Source organism: Cnephaeus nilssonii (assembly GCF_951640355.1).
Source record: "Cnephaeus nilssonii genome assembly, chromosome: 12".
Taxonomy (NCBI): Eukaryota; Metazoa; Chordata; class Mammalia; order Chiroptera; family Vespertilionidae; genus Cnephaeus; species Cnephaeus nilssonii.
This window is the reverse complement of record NC_137083.1, coordinates 34,327,024-34,349,291: the sequence shown is the minus strand read 5'-3', so window position 1 is coordinate 34,349,291 and position 22,268 is coordinate 34,327,024. Positions and strand designations below refer to the sequence as shown.

Genomic DNA, 22,268 nt, shown 5'->3' with positions numbered 1-22,268 from the left:
CCCTACAGTCTAAAAACTCTCCCAGCCTTTTCTTTCCATGGAGTTGAGCTCAGATGGAATTCCAGCCTCTCTCTTTTATTTCAATAGCTTTGAATAAAGTCTTCATGTGCAATTTTTGCTTCAACAATCCCCCTGAGAATTGTACCTCTTTCGATTTCTCTGACCCTGAGAACCTACCGAGGGAAGGAGGCTGTTTCTCCTCCATAAGAGCTAACATTTCTCCCATGCAGGAAGAGGCTGCAAGACAACAGGTGGCCCTCTCAAGAGTTGCCCCCTCACCCCATTTTATCAACCAGGCTAATAAGTGTGATTAAATTACAGACAAATCTAATGAGAGACAAGATGGGCCTGATTATAGAAGAGCAAGATTACACACTGAGGAAGTTACAAGAATTAGCTACCGTGTACAAGCAGAAGCTAAGGGAGTACCCCTGGGGTTAAATTTTGAGGGTGTTTGATCAAGGAGGCCAGAATTAAAAACCGAGTAAGAACAACTTATAGACTTAATGGCATTTTCTTGGAACATTTGATTTTATAACCTGGTAAGGACCCCAGAAATGGGACAAAGTCATTGCTAAGAGTAGCTCTTAGAAGCCAGGAATAGGAGATGGCCCACACTGAACAAAGTGCAAATGCCTATGTTGCCTGGAAAACTGTAGAGGAAGAAGAAAAATATAGGAAGAAGCCTGGCTGGTGTGACTCAGTGGTTGAGCATCCACCTATGAACCAGGAGGTCATGGTTTGATTCCAGGTCAGGGTACATGCCCAGCTTGCAGGCTCGATCCCCAGTGGGGAGCATGGGGGAGGCATCCAATCAATGATTTTTCTCTCATCATTGATGTTCCTATCTCTCAATCTCCCTTCCTTTTTAAAATCACTAAAAATATATTTAAAAAAAAAGATAGAAGAAAAAGGTGGACTGGATGCTATATGAGGCCAGAATACCCATTAGACTCTATGCTAATAATGATTAGAGGATTATGCTTTCTGGGAGGTCCTAGGGAACCCAGCATTCAGCAAGGCCAGCAGGGATGCATTGGTAGGGGGCATCAGCATCCATAAGAAGTTCAGTGGCAGCTCATCTTGAAGTGACAAGGCAGTCAGTAGGAGAGGTATACACAGAGCTGGTCTGATTGGTATCCTTGAAGATGATGAAGTCTGAAAGTAATTGAGGTGAGGTGGCAGTGCTTAACTGCCAAAAGCAAGAACCCACAAAACTGGTATAGCAGTCAAGGGGGGCTTGACCTTCAGGAAGTTATTGAGATTGTTAATAGAACATGACATCACCCAAGTACAAATTAGACAGGTAGCCAAGGAGTATGCTGTTTAACTCTTCGATCAGGAGTTTAGAATGGAGGAGCAGGAAGCTGAGGGTTGTTGTCTCAATAAAACTTGCAATTCTTTGCCCAGTTCTTAAACCTAAACCAATTTTGAAAAACAGAATCCATTAATTGAAGAGATGACCAGGCACACCACAGTAAATATATACTGTAATGATTTTCTAGAGAGTTATAGCGATTTACTCATGTGACCTTACACTAGGGAAAGAGAAATACCCAGAGGACTACTGAGTACAGTCTGAGTTGACATTGATAACTGGAGACTCAGTGTATCATCGTGACCCCCTAGTGAGGGTGGGGATTATAGGAGTCAAGTTATAAATGGAATCCTGCTAAAGTATGGCTTACAATGGATCCACTGTGTCCATAGACACAATTCATGGTCATGGTCATTTCCTGGTCTCCAACTATGTAATTGAGAATGCCACTTGGTAGTTGGAGCATTTTCTATGTTAGGTCCTTGGACTTATTAGAAAGGCCAAGTGGAAGACTCCAGAATTCCTCCCAACCATGATCATAGATAAAAACATCCATGGGGCATAGGAAGGAATAGTAGAAATAAGCACCATCATTAGAGACCTAAATGATACAGGAGCATGGCCATGACATATCTCTAAATCACCATTCTGGTCCCTGGAGAAAATGCTTGGATCATGCAGAATGACTGTAGACTAATGTAAGCTCAGCCTAGCAATAGCTCTGGTCCATAGTGGCTATGCCATATGTGGCATTGGTGCTAGAGCTAACAAATAAGGCCTGAGTTACGTGGTATACAGGCATGGATTTCGCAAATGTACATTTTAAAAATTCTGATAAAAGATCAGGAAAAATTTGCATTTATGTGGAATAGACAACAATACTCACAGTTTTCCACCAGGGCTGTATTAACTCTCCCACACCACTGTCATATTCAAAATAGATCTACATCATCTGGATATTTTACATATTATAAGATTGATCATTACATTGATGACATTATGCTGATATTAAATTGGGTACCATGAAAAAAACTGGTGGCTAACACATGGAGCCCTTGCTAAGACACATTTCAGGAAACTGCTATTTCAGTCTCATTTTTTTCCATTTTTTAAATTAAGGTATTATATGTGTACATATCTTCCCATTGCCCCCCCCCCGCCCACTCCACTTCCATACATGCCCTCACCCCCCAGTGTTGTGCGGCCATTGGTTATGCTTATATGCATGCATACAAGTCCTTCGGTTGATCTTATTTCAGTCTCATTTTTATGTGTCTAATTGTCAGGAGCATTTGAGATCCCCTGAAAGGTAAACGACAAAATGATGCATCTTCCAAACCTATAATAGAAAGGAAGCTCAACACCTGGTAGACCTTTTTTGAGTTCTGGCTGGAACACATTCTACACAGAGAAGTACTTTTATAGCCCTCAAGTTCAATGATAAGCAAGTTTCCAAACTCTGAATGAGTCCCAGAGTGAAAAAGAGCTCTGCAGCTGGTCCGACTGTGGTACAAATAGCCCGACTACCTGGGCCATGTAATCTGGTAGGCTCTACAATGTTGAAAGCCTCAGTGTGGGAAAAGATGGCATGTAAGTTTATGGCAAGTCCCATTTGGAGAATCAAAATGCATGCTACTTGGATTCTGGAACAAGGCCATGCCACCTGCAGTGGAGAATTATACTTCATTTTAGAATCACCTGCTGGCATGATACTTGGCCCTGCTATAGCAATTTAACCTTGGGAACCAAGTGACCGCACATCTGGAACTACTCAGAATGAGCTGAGTTGTCTTAGAGCCCAATGTCATAAAGTCAGAAGGCTCAGCAGTGGACCCGTGATCAGTTAGAAATTGTAATTTGAAATGAAGCTTAAATGACAACAGAGGGCACAGGCAAGCTGCACAAGCAGATGGCTCAGACTCCATGTCACTGGTTGCCCTTTGTGAGTAAATTCCCTCTGACCAGCTGTAGAAAGAGAAAAAGCCCAAGCTTGATTCATGGATGGGTAGACTCAGTATATGAGTCCAAACCGAAACTGGATAACAACAGACAGCAGTATTGATTGATAGAGTGCAGAATACCAAGTAGTGCTATTGTATTGATATGGCAGATAACATCAATAGTGGAATAATGGGGAGAGAAAATCCTCCCAGTGGGTTGAGGTACAAATGGAGAACTTTGTTTTGTTTTTTTTTGTGGAAAGAAAAGTGACCTAAGGGGGAGAATACAGGAAGATTTCTAGACATTTGCTAATGGCCTACTAGACCGGTCAGAAACATGGAAGGAAAAGAATGGAAGAGACAACAAAGTATGGAATAGCATGTGGACCTTTGGTGGCAAAGCATCCACCAAAAAAGAGGCATTGAACAATGAGATAGAGAAAATAATTTGGCCAGTTGACATTGGCCACTTTCGTCATTGACCATTCCAGAACTGACATTTTGGAATGTCCACAGTCACAATATGGGTACATTTTGATCATGAGCAAAGATTAGATGATGTTTATGCTTATTGTTTTCTTTTAATTGTCCCTATACCTTTCTATTATATTTATAAACCAGAAGCCAAGATTTATGACAATGCATAGACGTCATGAATTACCAATACAGAATTAGCAAGATGGAATTCTACCAGAAACACAGTAAGTGCTACAGAAAGTGAGCCTTATTTTATTGATTACACATGGTAGTCCAATATATCTAATCCATTATATCTAATCCCATCAATATAGTCCAATATACCATATTTTCCAGTGTATAAGATGACTTTTTAACCCAAGAAAATCTTATATGCCCAGTCATCTTAAACGCCGAAAAATACGGTATTTGATTCAGATATTGACTCATAGAGAGCATACAATCTTGTTTTAAAACTTGACTAATTATAGTAACTTTTGGGGGGAGATTCCATAAAATGAGCAACAAACTAGTCAACATAAAGGTTTTGTTTAGTGTTCTCAGTTTTGTCAGATCTATAGGAAACCTTGTGGATTATGTAGTCCTTTAGTCTTAGAAAACTGAGGCCTTGAGAAGGGAGATAAGTGTTATGTAACAGCACAAATTAGTGGTAAAACTATGCTTAGAAACCTGTTATTCTGACTGCCTAGTGTTTTTCCACTGTCAGAGAGTCTCTTGTACCTAGGATTATGTTATTTGAAAATACCGTGCTTACCCACATGCAATTCATATTTCTTCAATAACTCAACTCTTCATTTAATCTGTCCTAATGATAGCTGAGTCTAAATAACTCTTGCATTTGCTTCTTACAAAAAGAGTATTAAGAATGCAATTTAAGACAATTGTGATAATACTGAAAACTGTGAAAAGTGACAGCAGTTTGAAAATTCCCAAGTTACTAACTTGTTCCAGTTATCTATTCACATATTTGACAGTAAACATCATCTGGGAAGTGTTAATTAACGTAGTCTAGCCCTGGACACTTTTTTGATTACCGTGTACCTTCTAAAGATGAGGTAGGTTTTTCCATCCTCAACTCTAAGATCTCATTTAAAAATTTAATATGCCTTTGTTCACTTTACTGACAACAGCTCACTTTCAGGGTGTTTTTTATTTTAGATTCTAAACTTCAGATTATTTATGAGACGCTAGCTAATCAGCATTTCACACTGATTTTCCTTAAACCTTTTTTTTTCTTTTTCTCAGATTCTTGTCAATGCAAGTATTTTCATCCCTCAGGTGATGCTACTGAGATCATAAGGTGATAAAAGCTTAACTGAGAATAATTTTCTCCTCCTTCCCTATATATTTTACAAATGCAATAGTCTTTTACTGTGAAATATTTTTATTATGTAAAATATATTCTGTGTAATAGTAATCACTTTATATGAAATTCACTGACAAACAAGATTTAATTTCAAGAAATATTCTGTCAGAATGTGTTAAGAAAAAAAGTTTCATTTGTCTAAGATTTGACTGCTAGTATCTGGAAGGGACTTTAACATATGGCAAAAAAAAAAAAAAAAAATTAAGCGACTGTCCATCTCTCCTATTCTCTAGAAAACTGAAACTCACAAAAGTCTTTTACCATTATACCAACACTGTCCTTTGTCCTCCTATCCCTTTCCAAACCACACTCCCTGAAAAGCCATTCACACCTCCTAACTCTCCTCCCTAGAGTTCTGAGGGAGTTGTAGTTCTCTGTTCTATCAGTGTTTCTCCTGACTCTGGTTTTTGTCCTTTTTTCTTTCCAGGGAAAAGGAAAGCATTCATGCATGTGTGTGTGCATGTGTATTGGAGATGGGGGTGGGTGAGAAGTAAGCAGTTGAGCAACAATGTGGCGAGCCCGCACGGCCGTGGCATACTCAGCCCCACGTTGGGCGCCTTATGTGCCATGCCAGTTCAGCCAGGTTCGGTGACCCTGAGAGGGGGCAGTGAAGGATTGAGAAAAGACAGACAAGAGACGAAAGCTGGGTCTGGGTGGGACGCTGTCCTCTCTGTTGGAGAGCCTCTCTGATGGAGAGCTCGTGACAGCGTCATGGACTACAAGCCATGTCTTTATTTTATAGCCAGATTCCACGAGGCAAAGTAAGGGCATGGTCAAGATGTTTACAACATTCTCGTGGGTTTTGAATCTACTCAATTACATGCACCTGAACTCTATCAAGCCCTCATCACTCAGGCACGTGGGGCCACGTGTTCGGACCATAGGTTCAAGCTTACAACTATAGCTGTTGGCTATAATTGTGCTGGGAGGGCTCTGCCCTCCAAGCTGGGACTTGCCCGTGGCCATGAGAGGACTGTGCCCTCTCATCAGTCCGAGGCTTGAACCTGTCCAAACTCTGTAGCTGCTCTCCACACAAGGCCTTAACATTTCACTTAGCTCAACCAAACTTAGACAGGCTTGGTCCTGCCTCTAGAAGCATGACCTCCCTTTCCTTAGATCTTACTTTATTTTTAACAGCTTCATCAAGGTATAATTGTTATACAAAAAACACATTTAAAATATATGATTCAATGAGTTTGGACGTATACAAACAGACACCCATAAAACCATCACCACAATCAAGATAGTAAACTTATTCATCACCTCCAAAAGTTTCCTCATGGTAAAAACACAACATGAGATCTACCCCCTCAACGAATTTTAGTGCACAACACAGTATCATTAATTTATTTGTGTTTCCTTTTCCTAGTCCGCCAGTCTTAACCTTTCTTTTTTAAACTTCCATTTTTAACAATTACACATCCTATGGTAACTTCCATTTTTAACAATTATACATCCTATGGTCTAATCAATTTGTCCTGAGATCAGAACTCCTTTGCACGTCTGTCTTTTTTGTCTAATCTATCTGGTAAGACTCCGTCTAGTTAAAATCTACCATATTTGTTCTCTGCTCTTATATATAAACCAAGATGGGGAAAATCATGTGACAAGACAGATTGGTATCACTGTGTAAATTCACTAAGCTCCAAAGAGCCTTCAATATAGCACAGCATTTTACTCTTCTTTCCTACTTACTCTCCCACTCTTCTTCAGGACTACTTTATAGCTCCTTCACTCTCTTCAAATCTCTAACGGTTATTCAGTTCCTCTTCACTCTAAACAGATGCCCTCATATCATATCTCACTGAGAAAATCATAGCCGTCATAATGAAACTCTCTTAACCTCCCTCCTCATATCAGATCATTTACAATCTGGCTATACCTGCACTAATCCCCTTTTCTTTTTGTTTCATTAGGGTAGTAGTTTAAAACTTGCTACACCTTGACAGCATCTGAGGAGCTTTACCAGTATTCTTCTGCCTGAGTCCAATAATCAGAGATGATGCTTTAAGTGGTCTGGGTTGGAGTTTGGGTATCCGTACTTTTTGAAGTTCTTCAGATGATTGTCATGTCTAGTGAGAGCTGGGAACCAACCATTAGAGGAATTTTCCTTTCTCCTCTTAAAGAGGAGTTCTTGAACTAGTATTTAGAGTTCATCTTTCCATATTGTACACTAGAATTTATTCATTCCCTTTTCTCTCTATGTAGAGGGAGAGTACTCCCTCTCAAATATATTCTTCCCAATGACTGCAATTTATTCAGTCCTCTCTCATCTTACCAACCAAACCAAATCAACTGACCAACCAAGAAAAATCTTTATATTTCTCCTTCATACTTGGCTAGGCTATAGTACACAGTTATTCATTCAAATGCCACTTGAGGCATTGCTGTGATGGTACAGGCATATATGGAAGATATTGCAGGTTCAGTTCCAGATCACGGCAATTAATCGAGTTGTAATCTTCTTGCTGGTGGTGGGTGTTACCATCACTTTGTAAAAAACCTTAACATCTTTGAAGCACAATAAAGTGAAGCACAATAAAACAAGGTATAACCGTATTTTGTAGAGATAAATTACATCTCTAATCAGCTGATTTTAAGTAAGGAGGTTATACTCAATAACCTGGGTGGGCATGCCGGATCTCATCAGCTGAAAGACTTTAAAAACCTTCCAAAAAGCTTAGGTTTCAAGATGAAGAAATTCCACCTGTAGATTGCAGTGTCAGCTTCTGCCTGAGCATTTTCAGTCTGCCCTAGAAAAAACCCAAATGTCTAAAAATAATCAAATTCCTGTTGAGTCCATTTGTCAAAATTGGTTTCAGTCCCCATCAGTCTACAGAACCGGCCTACACGTTATAATTAACCACGTTTTGCCAAACACATTTTCAATCTCTTTCTCAAAAAGCATAATTGCAGTTAACCATTACTTATCCTTGCTCTTTAAAAAAATACATTTTAAACTACCAAATATAAGGCATAGATGTAGGGTAAGCCCTGACATTTCCCCCCTTTTTTATAATGCAAGTACGTGATTTAAGTTTTGATGGCAGAGACATCCATTTCAAAGACTGAAATAAACACTTTGTCAGCTCTGAGACTGAAGAGCCACTGCAGCTTTTAGAGTTGATTTCAATACTGACCTTTTGAGCTACTTGTTTTCTCTTCCTGAATTTTAAGTTCCTGCTCTTCTGCTTTAAATTCACCGGTAAAGCGTGAGCCCGTGAAACCCTAGGCCCCACTCTGACCCAAATAAAGCAGAACCCTGGCCCACGTGCATTCTCTTTACCTGGGACTTCACTGTGTGGCCCCAGGTGTACTGTGTAATTTCCAGGTCTTATAAGCAATAAACCTGTGTCTTTTCAAGGTTTCCTGATGGTTTTTGGTTAAGGGCATCTTAAAATCATAAGAACCACAAGGGTTGGTCCAGCCACAACATTGATTTTTTTTTTTTTTTTTTTTAGGTAATCGGGTGGTGCTTTGGTGCAGTATGAAGGTGTCTACCCGGATACTGGTGTATTCTGAAAACTAATGAGGTTGAGCAAACTATATGTTTATTAACCATTGGTATTTCTTCTCATCTGAAGTCCCTGTTCAAGCATTTTTCCTCTATTTCCATTACATTGCTTTTCTTCTTCATCTGATTTGTATGTATTTTTGACATTAATCCTTTTTGTTTTATGTGTCAAATATCGTTCCTAATTTTTTTTTTTTTTTGCTTTCCCTGTCAACTTCTTTATGGCATCTGAGGAACAGAAGTCTTCTAAATGCTTTATAAATTTCTTTTTCAAATTATATGAAATTTATGTTTTCAAATTGTGAGAGACAAGGTTCAATATTATTTTTTCCAAATAGTTACTCAATTGATCCATGCTATTTGAAAGTTCATTCTCTGTTTTCTGTGCTCTATAAAACCTTGTGTTGGGAATGTCTGGGTGGCAGCAAAACAGTAACACTGGCTGGCTGTCCCTGGTGTGGCCTGTCCGCAGGCCGGACGGAGCTTAGCAGGACAATTTCACTTGTCAGCCACCACAGGTGCACACGTAAATCCTAACAAACTCATTTCTTTCACAGCCAGTCCTCCGGTTATTTGTTTGGAATCTACAAAAAATATGCTGAGGTTTTCTGGGGACTCAGCACTTTGCATAACAACTATAACTAATATTCATTCAATTTTTCAATCAATAAACATTGCATTTAGGTCTTACTCAATATCTCGATAATTTTATTAATTTCTTCATACACTGTCTTGAACTTCTTTGTTAATTTATTTCTAGGTATTTGATACTTTTGATGCTAGTAAAAATTGTCTTGAGCTTTTCATTTTCCAACTTTCAGAAAAGAAATTTAATTTTGTATTTTATAGTTTTTATGTTTAGTAAATTTGACAAATTCTCATATACTATTCTCAAAGAAATTTTTGGTTGTTTTGGATTTTTTATACACAATGGCTTAAAATCTACAAATAATTATAGTTCTTTTCTTTTACTTCTAACTCCTTTATTTGTATTGATTTCTGGCCTTGATACAATGGCTAGATACTCTGATAAAGGTATTGAAAAAAATTATGGTAATAGGCATACTTGCTTTTTTTCTGGTCACAAAATCAATCATTTTACCAGCAAGATTTTTGTTTTTTCTTTTGTAGGTAATATTCATCAGATTTAAAGAATACTCTTCTACTCTAAGTGTGCTATAACATTTTTATTAAGAATAGATTTTTATTTTTATTAACAAATTTTCAGCATATTACGATTTTGTACTTTAATATACTACCAATGTACTGAAATTCATTAATTTGTTTTTCAACATTGAGATAATCTTGTGTAAACTGGATAATTCAACTAGGTCTTGATTCGTATCACTTTTATGCATTGCTTGATTGGATTTGATAAGTTTTGGCTTTGGATATTGGCAACTATATTAATTTCTCATACCTGATGAGATTAACTTGGCCTTTCTCCTTTGATGCCATAGGTTTGTTAATTTCATTGATCTTTTCAAATAATCAAATTGTTGGAAATCTATTTTTTACTATATAATCCAGTTATTTCAAAAAATGGTAACTAGATAGAGAAAAATTTGTTCATGTTTCTCTGCCACTATCCAACTTTTCTATAAAAACTATACTACTGCATAATCAAATATTGGTTGAGGGGAAATTTATCTTTTTAAAGCTATTTCAAGTAGAACTGATGATTGAATAGAATATCGACATTTTGTAACATCTAGTGAATTTATGGACCTATTCTAGGCATTGAGCAACAGAAAACATGAACAACCAAACCAAATGAGAACAGAACAAAATGAGACAGCCAGACATCATGCATCTCCTAATGGAGGAATACAATAGGAACCTGTGGACCAGGTCAGATCTGTAGAGCAAAAGAGCAAGTGACAGGCAATACGGAGAGAGAGGAACTCCTAACTGCGCTCTGAGTAGGCAGTCAGCAAAATACAGATTTCAAGGAATCTCACAGGTAGAAAGACCAAGTTTCTTAAAAAAATAAGATTCATTAAAAAAGAAGGGGTGCGAGGAGACTATGTAGACTAGAAGAGGCTTATAAAACACATTAAAAATAAAACAGGAAATCTACACTAGTGTTTACTAGGCAGATGCCAGCAACAAACCAGGAAATAATTATCATAAATATCAAGATAGTGGTTGCATTGAGGGATTGGGAGGGAATTGTGATAGAAATGGGTTAAATGGAGGTCTTATGAGATGCTGGCTGAGTTCAATTTCTTGATATGAGTGGTGATTACAAGAGCATAATACATATAATTTATTAAGATATAAATTTGTTTGTTTTCTGTATTCTGTGTTTAAAATATATTTTAAAGTGGGTGAGTAAATGCATTGATGATATATTTTTCACAGAAAATGTTCCAAAATGTTGTATTTATATATTAAATATCAATTTATCAAGTTAACCACATGAAGTCAATGTTGATGTTTTCAATATTTATTAGTAAGGCTGAGGCAACAGCCTTTAAACAGCACAATTTGCATAAGTTATCAAGATACATCTTGTATACAATCACAAAACCAAGACATATTTTCACATAAAGTAAAACTCAAGACAGATTTACAAGCATTTTTAAATTCAATTCTCATGTATTTCAGTTCAATTTATACAACCTTTAGCCCAAGAATTTGTTCATTAGATTTTCCAGAGAGATTTGAGTAGAAAAGAAAAGAAGAACACATTAGCAAATCACCAACATGGCATGCAACATATAGTTATAAACAAGACATATTTCCAAGTATTTTATTTTTTATTTTGAAAACAATTTTATTTGGTTTTTATTTTTTTCAGACAAGAATTGTTTTTCTTGAACACCAGATGTGTTTTTGTTAGGATATCAGCACACACATTAATCGGTAGTGGGAGCACCTGAGCACATCACCAACAAATATATAGACACAATCAAACAATAATCATATTCACATGCTGAATGCCAAGTGAAATGAATACTTCAACTTTGTCTAATTTACCAAATGTATAATTATATACAGGGCAATGAATTAAGAAAATGCTCTCAATCTACCTATCAGATAAGGAATCATGTGATTAAATGATTTAGATTTCATGGGGATCTTTAACAATAACAACATGGAACATACAGAACATATCAATGTTCTATATTCAATGAGAAAATCTATTTCACTCATTCATTCTTGTATTACATTAAAGGCAAGTAATTATTAAAGAGACAGTTCATAATTATTCATTGAGCTTTCTTTCACTTCCCTCTCAAGCTCAAAATAGGGAACACCACTCTGTCACACTTAGAGTTATAAACATATATAGCTGTAGTCGGCTGACTTTGGAATATTAGACATTGTAGCAATGAAAATAAGTTTTTAAAAATATTGTTAGTTATGATTTAAATAAAGTAAAAAAATACTATATCTTTATGATATCATAATGAAATGAAACATTGATCAAATAATTTCTAATAAATTGGGCACAATATAGTGTATAATTTTAATTTACCTCACATCACCACCAACCTAGTGTCACTACAGTTATCACCTTATCATCACAACTATTCCTATAATAAGAATCAATATCAGCTGGTTACCAGCTATTATAGTCCCACAATATGACTATTTTAATGTGTGTGATCCACAAAATTAATTCCACTGATGCTGAAAATATGCTTTTATTAGTGTGAGTAATTACAATATGGGCAACCTTAAGGAGCAAAGCAATCACTGCCCCTTAGTCCTGGATATTATTCTTTGAAACTAAAATGCTAAATAAAAAGTACAGAGTCACCAAAAATCTCCTTTATCTTAAGTAAGAACAGGGGAAACACCAACTTTTTGCAACTAATGTTATTTATGTCTGCAACAACCATTCTGTAAATCCCTGTCTTTTGTGAAAATTTACTCTGTGCTTTTGCTTCTATAGCTAAAAGGTGTTTAGGACCAAATTTTCAACCAAGAAGCAACTTCAGTCCCTGGTGACTCAAGGAAACTGTGGGAAAAATTAGGATGCTTTTCAAGGTATAAGAGATATGACTGCACTAATGTGTTATTTTGAAGATTACAAACGTTGTCACTATTAGGATAAAGAAACAAAGCTAATTCCAATAAAATAAAATAAAAAGTGGGAAAGTGTGTGCTGTGATATATACAAAAAAAGTAAAAAACACCAAGAGCCCTATTTTAATTAAAAAAGAAATAGAGGGTTATCAGCATCATTCAGAAGTGCATTCGCATAAGGATCAGTGTTGCATAGAATAGTTCCAGTACAACCCAGGAGTGGTTAGCTGCACTCTTGGTAAACCATGGCAGGATCTCATGCTCTCTGAAGGGGGATGCTGGTGCACAAAAAGAAGCCCTGTTGTTAACTCTCTTGATTGACTTGGCCTCATCACCAGTTCCTTGGAATAGAGAGGCACCTGTAATGGAAAGACTCCTACTCTTACAGGTCAAATAGCTACCAAGGGATGCTCTTTGTTTTGGTGGCACCTTCGGTTGTATTTCTCGAAAAGAAGTTGCAACAACTGGTAAACTAACTGGTTCAACAACCTGTCACGCATACCTCTGGATGTAAGTGGCTGCAGAAGAGGACCTAACGTGAGCTCAAGTTCCTTTCAATGGAAAGTAACAGAGCCTATTTTATGTCAGAAGGAGATCTTTCTGAACTATTTCCTTCCCCAATTATGAGTGATGATTATCAGATTCCTAAAGTGCTAACTTCTGCTGGAAATATCCATGGCAACCATCAACAGATATAGTTGCCTCTAAAAATAAAATCCTAGCAATATCAAATCTTGAGTGATCCCCTCCACGAATGCTCATTTTAAAGAAATATCAATGGTAAACAACATTGTTTTTTCAGGGAAAGAAGGATAAATAAAAATGGAGGAAAGAATAAATGACTATTATCTTTCTTAGACTGGGGAAGAGTGAATTTGTATTTTTTCGTTAAAGATATATAACCTGGGATAAAAAATTCTTTTACTTTTAATGTTTTACATTTAAATCAATTCCTTTTGAATTTAAAGTATGCTTTCTTTAAACATGAGAAATTCAATATCCAAATAATATATTTGGAGATGATTTCTCTAAACTCACTAAAACCTCACCCTTCAATAAATAAGCAGCATATAAGCTTAGAATGCTCTGAGAAGCAATTTAATTAATTTATTTTGGGATAGGATATAGGAAGGGGATAAAATCAGTATGTTAGTTAATTTATAATAATCCAATTTACAAATAATTTTTATTTAATTCTTCAACTTTTTCAGATTAAATGAAAATGTATATTTTAAAGTAAAAAAATCTTTTTGGAACTAATATACTGCTCTTACCCATGATAATGTGTGCCATTGGTTAGGAGGATGCTTTTTTGCATATAAAATTTGAAAAATAAAAAGCTGAGTAATAATTATTCCTCACTTATGTGTATAAAACTATACTTGGAAATGTGCTTTCATTTTCTCTCTCAGATCACTTAGTTTAATCATCCTAACATTCCATCAGGAAGGCTAGAAATATTTAATTTTTTTATCCTACAAATAAGGACACTGGGGGAAAGTGAGTTTAAGTGACATGTGCAAGGTGACCCAGTTAGTCAGTGGCAGAACCAAGACCCGAAGGCAGGCTTTTAAATCCCAATTGAGTGTGTTTCCTACAACTGTGAGTTACTTCCTTTGTTAATGTTGTTGGCTGATGAAGGAGAGGATGCTTCCTTTTAGTGACTTAGACATTGGTCCTTTCATTCTATACTATTAAAATAGCTCAAATTCTATTTAAACTTCAATATAATGTTAACTTTTCACATATTTTCCCAATATGAACAAACTTGATCACTGGAATATTGTCACTAAAAGAAGAAAATGGAGCAGAGAGAGAATTTGAGTCTGGTATCAGGGTTTTCATTATACAATCAGTTAATGTGTTAAGAAAAAAACAATTATGGAAAAGCAGAAAATGACACCAGTTTAATGAATCAGTGCCACAGATTACTAGGATTTGTTTGCCAGAGGAATAATTTTCACTCTGTCAAAACATCACTCAAGAGAAATGAAATATGTGGGATAATATATTCATTTGTAATTCCACAAAAAAATTATCATGCTTCCTAGAACATACCAATTTAATCTATTTCCTTTGGTATGTAGAATGAAAATGTCTTGATTTAAGGGTAAGTTATGAAGATTTTGTTTTCAACCAAGGTCCCAACATTTTGTGGTGCAATATTCTTTCTTAGCCAATCCTGGCTTTATTTCTAGATAAATGTAATCCCATTTCTACTTAGTATTATCTTCATTCTACATTACTTCAGATTGTACAAATGTGCTTTTACAACATGGATTCCAAAATTAGTGTGGTTTACCCTTGTAACATTTAGACACAGAGAAAACCATAATTTCTACATTTTTGGTTCTCGTTTTCCTATGACCACAACTACCTTACTTCTAGTCTTGGACACATATTGTAGGTGTATCCTATGTAACAATCTCAGAACAATAAATTGTCTGAGAAGATAAAAGAAAACTTTTGAAAACAGATTTATTACATCAGTTCTTTCCTTTCAACCAAGGACTATTTGCACAAAGGACTACCTTTGTCTGCATTAGAAACCATTTTTAATCTTCGAGCCTCTGCCTTTAGCTCTAGCTCAACTCTGCTCAAAGATTTTCGCATCAAGTAATCAGACATTTTCTCACTGTCTTTCTTGGCAGCTGCAAGAAATCCAAGGTCTCGGAGTTCCTTTTCCTTTTGGCCTTCCACAGATGAAACGTTTTCAATTGAGTTTCTTTCTGTGTTTCACAGCAACACACTCACAAGGCTTTAAGTATGTTTTTGCCTGTTGTTCCTCCTCTCATGTTTACCCCTGAAAACATAGCTTAATACAATAGTATCCAACTATAGTCTTGATTTGAGATCATTTAGTGCAGTTTCTATAACCTGAGCAGACACGTTTCTTCAATGCGTTTGAGTAGAACTGACCAAAAGTTTGTGCCAGTTGACTATTCTTTTTCTGAGATCCACTTTATCAAGCCAGACACAGGCTTCACCAATCAAGGTCTTTTTCATAAATTTCCCTCCATTGGAGAAAAGTAAAACCTAGAAAAAAGAGCCGAAATTATATATACATGTGTATATTTTTCAACCTCTTTTAAGGACATTTGTCATCAAAGAAATCCCACAAACAATAACGGGACTTTCCCACACTGGGGATCGAGGTGTGGTAGCAGGCATACTTGTAAGTGAACTAATAACAAGAATGTCTTCAAAAGATTTGCACATGAATTCACATCAGCATTTCCCATCAAATTTATCATATTTCCACAAATTCATGATCATTCTCCCTCTCAGTCCCTTCTCTAGCTACTTAATCTCTGTAAATGAGACATTTGTTCATAAAGACTGCAGAGTCTCCTTTAACTTTTGTATTCTCTCTCATTCTAATGTAAGTTAACTCTCTCAATTCAGTTTTTGCTTTGTAATAGCGCTTATATTTGTCTCTGAAGGCCTTTTGTTTTAAGTGCTGGTACCATGGTCTTCTCTTCCCATATTGTTTCATCTCTTTCCTTCCTTCTTCTTTTCCCTCCTTTCTTCTTTTTTTAAAAATATGTTTTTACTGATTTTTAAGAGGAAGAGATAGACAGAAACATTGATGAGATAGAAACATCAATGAAGAAGAAGCATGGACCAGCTGCCTGTGCACACCCCCTACTGGGGACTGACCCAGCAACCCCAGCATGTGCCCTGACCAGGAACTGAACCAGTTGGTGCATGGGTCGGTGCTCAACCACTGAGCCACACACACTGGTGGCTCCTCTTTTATTCTTTAAAAAATATATCTTTTTTATTGATTTTAGAGAGGAAGGGGGAGGGATAGAAAGATAGAAACATTAATGATGAGAGAGAATAATTTATTGGCTGCCTTCTACATGCCCCACACTGGGGATCGAGCCCACAACCCTGACCGGGAATCAAACCATGACCTCATGGTTTATAGATTGATGCTCAACCACTGAGCCACGCTGGCTGGGCCTCTTTTATTTTTTATTTCTACATCTACTGAAGACATATGTACAAGCATTGTATTAGGCTGTGGAACAAAGAACACTGAAAATCAAGACTTTGCCCTAGAGAACCTGTTAGTATACAAGCAATGACAGAGAAGTCTATAAATTATTTTACAAGACAGATTGGGATTGGCTGCTTAATAAGATAAGCAAAATGTTATATGAATAAGGAGTGTTGAATTATATCTAGGTTCATCAATAAAGGGCTGAGTTTATATGAAAGATGTGGAGTACTGTGATGGATGAAGAGAGATGGAGAAGAGCTTAGTTAAGGAGAGCAAAAATATAAGCAAGGGATTCGAGGCTTAATCTTATTTGAAAAGATTCTGCTGTGACTGAAATATAGTGTGTGTGGAAAGGTATATAAAGAGATCAGATAAAACCAAATGAATTAGAACTCACTTTAGAGGACTCTGAATGAGTCAGGATACTGGGAAGTGTTTAAGGGGCTTTAATGTAACGTAGCCAGTGTTTTAAAAAGATACATCAGCCATCGGTATCATGAAATGAATTAAAAGGGTAAGACATTGATAGCAAGTAGGCCAGATGTAGTGTTGAAATTATTTGAATAACAAAGATGAGAACCCAAAGAGGATTAGTGGTATTGAGCATGGAAATAATTGTCTATAAAACAAATGACAGAATAGAGAAGACTTAGTAGCTAATTGGATGGGTTGTTTGTGGAATCTTAAAGGGCCCCTAAAGGGAAGACACCTCTAAGAATCAACTTGTAAAATATAACATAGTATAAGATAAGGTTATAAATATTGAATAACTGAGTGGAAAATAAATACTGTATGAATAAATATGTTTAAATAGTAACTGTATAATGCACAATTACCTGAAGAGAATGTCCAGCAGGACTTAGGCTGAATCGAAAAGTTTCGTTGAATGAAGGCTCTCGATCATGTCTACATACTCTTGTTTTTTTCTTGATCACCTTTTTTTGGGTAGAAATGTTCATCACATATATTTTCACATATAAATCTGAAAATAAGAATTCAGCTTGTTAAGTGTCCGTTAATCATACAATGTCCTATTGAAAGCATTATAATTGTACACTGAGTATTCTCTTCTAATTTATACAAAGCCAGCAGATTGTGTTCAATTTGTTCCAGACAACATAAAAGGATTAAAAGGTAACATCAATTTTCTCAGCAATTTAAATTTGTTTTCCAGTTGTATAATAAATGAATCACCAAGTTTATGTGTTGGAAAAAATCTCACTAAAAGCCAATAAAATATCAACTTATTCTCTATAACAGAAATTTCTTATTTCACTTTTTTTTTCAGATATATTTGGTGTACAGCCCAACTTTTAGTTCATATTTTCCAAACTATTTAGGACATATTCCTAAAAATTTCCTATACACATTATATTGCTCATTTTCATAAAATCAGATACCTGGTAAATGATCAGGAGATTTAAATTTGTAGGTGATATTTCTGCATTGGAGAATTTCAACTACTAGTTGTTCACCATCTGTCTTCATTTCCCTCTTCAATGCAATCTTGATTTCTCCCATTACCTGAGTTTTAACTGTAAGAATTAAAAAAAAAAAAAAACCTGTTAAGAAATATATACACCATCGGGGAAAAAAAGAGACATATGTAAAACTTTAGAAAAAAAAAAGAAATACATTTATTAAATGTTTAGTTGAAAAATTCATTCAGACAATCATTGAGTGTTTGTCAATTGCTAAACACCTTATTACATCCTACAGATAAATAAAATATGGTCCTAGCCCTTAAAGAATTTAAGGTCTCATAGGAGATTGATAAATTATATACCCACAACAAAGTATATAAAGTATAATGATAAGTTAGTAAAAAGGAAGTTATGGAGGTCATGTAAGTAGATAAATATTACTCAATTATAGATTTTTAAGCCAAAATAGGTGTTAGATGTAACTATAGGAAGAAAGAAATACAAAAAAAAAATGATGTGATTCTAGTATAATAGGAATGTCATATGAAATATGAGAAGTTGTTTGCCAATAATTGCTCATTACCAGACTTCTCAAGAACACTTGTTAACAAAATGAAATGTCATTGTGTGTTATTTCTGCTTCCTTTTTATTTCTTTTGTAAAAGAAATAGTGAAAAAAACACGTAGTAATAAAATTGCACAAGGGAAAATACAATGAGTGATTTGAACAAATCTGAGCCTGGCTGGTGTACCTCAGTGGTTCATCAACCTATGAACCAGGAAGTCACCATTAGATTCCATGTCATGGCACATGCCCAGGTTGCGGACTCAGTCCCCAGTAGGGTGCGTGCAGGAGGCAACCGATCAATTATTCTCTCTTATAATTGACTAGAGGCCTGGTACACGAAATTCGTGCACGTGGGTGTGTGTCTCTCAGCCCAGCCTGCACCCTCTCAAATCTGGGACCCCTCAAGGGATGTCTGACTGCCCGTTTAGGCCCGATCCTACCTGTATCAGACCTAAACGGGCAGTTGGACATCCCTCTCACAATCCAGGACTGCTGGCTCCCAACTGCTGGCCTGCCTGCCTTCCTGATTGCCCCTAACCACTTCTGCCTGCCTGCCTGATCATCTCCTAACCACTCCCCTGCCAGCCTGATTGATGCCTAACTGCTCCCCTGCCAGCCTGTTTGTCCCTAACTGCCCTCCCCTGCAGGCCTGGTCGCCCCCAACTCCCCTCCTCTGCTGGCCTGGTCACCCCTAACTGCCCTCCCCTGCAGGCTTGATCGCCCCCAACTGCCCTCCCTTGCAGGCCTGGTCCCTCCCAACTGCCCTCCCCTGCTGGCCATCTTGTGGTAGCCATCTTGTGTCCACATGGGGGCAGTCTTGTGTTTTGGAATGATGGTCAATTTGCATATTATTCTCTTATTAGATAGGATAGAGGCCTGGTACATGGGTAGGGGCCAGCTGGTTTGCCCTGAAGGGTATCCCAGATCAGGGTGGGAGTTCCCTTGGGGAGTGGGGCAGCCTGGGCGAGGGGCCTGTGGTGGTTTGCAGGCCAGCCATGCCCCCCAGCAACCCAAGTGGAGGCCCTGGTATCTGGGATTTATTTATCTTCTATAATTGAAACTTTGTAGCCTTGAGCGGAGCCAAACCTCCTGCACGCTCTGTGGCCACAGCCATTTTTGTTGGGATTTATTTATCTTCTACTAGAAGCCCGGTGCACGAAATTCGTGCACGGCGGGGGGTTGTCCCTCAGCCCAGCCTGTACCCTCTCCAATCTGGGACTCCTGGAGGGATGTCCGACTGCCCGTTTAGGCCCGATCCTGATGGGATTGGGCCTAAACGGGCAGTCGGACATCCCTCTCACAATCCAGGACTGCTGGCTCCCAACTGCTTGCCTGCCTGCCTTCCTGATTGCCCCTAACCACTTCTGCCTGCCAGCCTGATCACCCCCTAACCACTCCGCTGCCAGCCTGGTTGATGCTTAACTGATCCCCTGCCAGCCTGTTTGCCCCCAACTTCCCTCCTCTGCCAGCCTGGTCACCCCTAACTGCCCTCTTCTGCAGGGTTGATCACCTCCAACTGCTCTCCCTTGCAAGCCTGGTCCCTCACAACTGCCCTCCCTTGCAGGCCGGGTGCCTCCCAACTGCCCTCTCCTGCTGGCCATCTTGTAGTGGCCATCTTGTGTCCACATGGGGGCAGGATCTTTGACCACATGGGGGCAGCTATATTGTGTGTTGCAGTGATGATCAATCTGTATATTACTCTTTTATTAGATAGGATAGAGGCCTGATGCACGGGTGGGGGCCAGCTGGTTTGCCCTGAAGGGTGTCACAGATAAGGGTGGAGGTTCCCTTGGGGTGTGGGGCGGCCTGAGCGAGGGGCCTGTGGTGGCTTGCAGGCCGGCCACGCCCCTTGGCAACCCAAGGGGAGGCCCTGGTATCTGGAATTTATTTTCCTTCTACAATTGAAACTTTGTAGCCTGGGGCGAAGCCAAGCCTGCTGCTCCCTCCGGGGTGGCAGCCATTTCTGTGGCAGTTAATTCACCTTCTACAATTGAAACTTTGTAGCCTTAAGCGGGTGAGCCCGGCCAGGGTGTGCGGAAAGCTTTGCTTCCCCTGTTGCCACCGGCAACCCTGGCTTGCTCTCTCAAGCTCCATTCTGCCGCCATTTGTTTGAATTTGTTTACCTTCTATAATTGAAACTTTGTAGCTTGAGTGGAGGCTTAGGCCTGCAACGGCTATGGAAAGCTTGGCTTGCTCTGTTACCTGGGAAACTTTGCTCTTTGTGGCTGTAGCCATCTTGGGTTGGGGTTAATTTGCATATTCGCCCTGATTGGCTGGTGGGCGTGGCTTATGTAGCGGAGTGATGGTTAATTTGCATAGTACCATTTTATTAGAGAGGATAATTGAAACTTTGTAGCCTTGAGCGGAGGCCTGGGACTGCCAGGGCAGGCGGAAAGCTTGGCTTCCTCCATTGCCGGGGGCAACCCAAGCCTCCCTCTCTCTCTGTGGCCGCAGCATATTAGTTGGCTTAATTTGCATACTTGCTCCTGATTGGCTGGTGGACGTGGCTTGTGGGTGTAGAGGAGGTATGGTCAATTTGCATATTATTCTTTTATTAGATAGGATGTTTCTCCCCCTCCCTTTCTCTCTGAAATTAATAAAAAATATTTTTAAAAAAATAATAAATAAATGAATCCAATGTATTTCTTTTCAATCTTTATCTTGGATCTTTATATTTTTTAAGAAGTTAGGCATGCTAGGTCATATTCTTTATTAATTTACCCTTTCCTCTATCAGTTCATACATTTACTGACCAATATTTTACTTCCCACTCCATTCTGTGTTAAGCACGCTGTTAGGAAGAATTGATCCAATAGTGAGCCAAGCCATATATGCTTATTGATTCTATGGTTTTTCTGTCTATTGAAAAGAAATTCATTAATGAAATATTTAACTCAATAAATGTATAATTAAAAAGAAAGAAATAGTTATGAAGTGCCAGAGCATGCATGGTTCAGAAGAGACTGAGGAAGTGCTGCTTGAGTTGAAACCAGAAGGATGAGAAAAAATTAACTAAGTGAAATGGATGGTTATGAACATTCTAAAGAGAAGGAATACTGTGTTCACTAAGGGAACATCATGGGCCTACAAAACTAAATAAATTTCCATGTTAGTATAACATTGTTAATTGATGCCATGTTAAGAATTTGGTTTTAACCTTTAGAACATTAGAAATTTATTGAAGGTATTTAAAAATAAATACAGATCATTTGTTTTCAGACATATTGGTCTTAGGACCTCTTCATACTCTTAAAAAAATGGTGGGTCATCAAAGAACTTTTGTTTGTGTGGATTATAGCTATCAATATCATAAATTTAAAATATTGAATTAAAATGTAAAATTACATATTTAAATATTTATTGCTTTAGTTAAAACAGTAATAATACATAAATATTTAATGAAAAAGAACCATATTTTCAAAAGTAAAAATAATTAGTGAGGAGTGATGTTTTATATTTTTTGAAATTTCCTTAATGTTTTGCTTAATAGAGGACTGCTGGATTCTCATAATTTTACTATATTAAATATTCAATATGTTGTTTTAGTTAAAATATATAGTTTAGTCTTATACAGATATAGATATACAGTTGGAAAGGGAGGAGTATTTTAATAT

At 37.5% G+C, this 22,268-nt stretch overlaps 1 protein-coding gene across 1 annotated transcript in view; it reads right to left on the bottom strand.

The window, feature by feature from the left end:
• Window positions 1-14,610: 14,610 nt before the first annotated feature.
• PCLO (piccolo presynaptic cytomatrix protein) overlaps window positions 14,611-22,268 on the bottom strand; it is a gene marked incomplete at its 5' end in the record, with an annotated part of 292,340 nt that continues 284,682 nt past the window's right edge. The window contains 3 exons of the mRNA XM_079785367.1: window positions 14,611-15,689; window positions 17,499-17,644; window positions 18,063-18,197. Of these exons, the coding sequence (XP_079641493.1) occupies window positions 15,549-15,689; window positions 17,499-17,644; window positions 18,063-18,197 (422 nt within the window). The 3' untranslated portion in view covers window positions 14,611-15,548. The remainder of the gene's footprint in view (window positions 15,690-17,498; window positions 17,645-18,062; window positions 18,198-22,268) is intronic.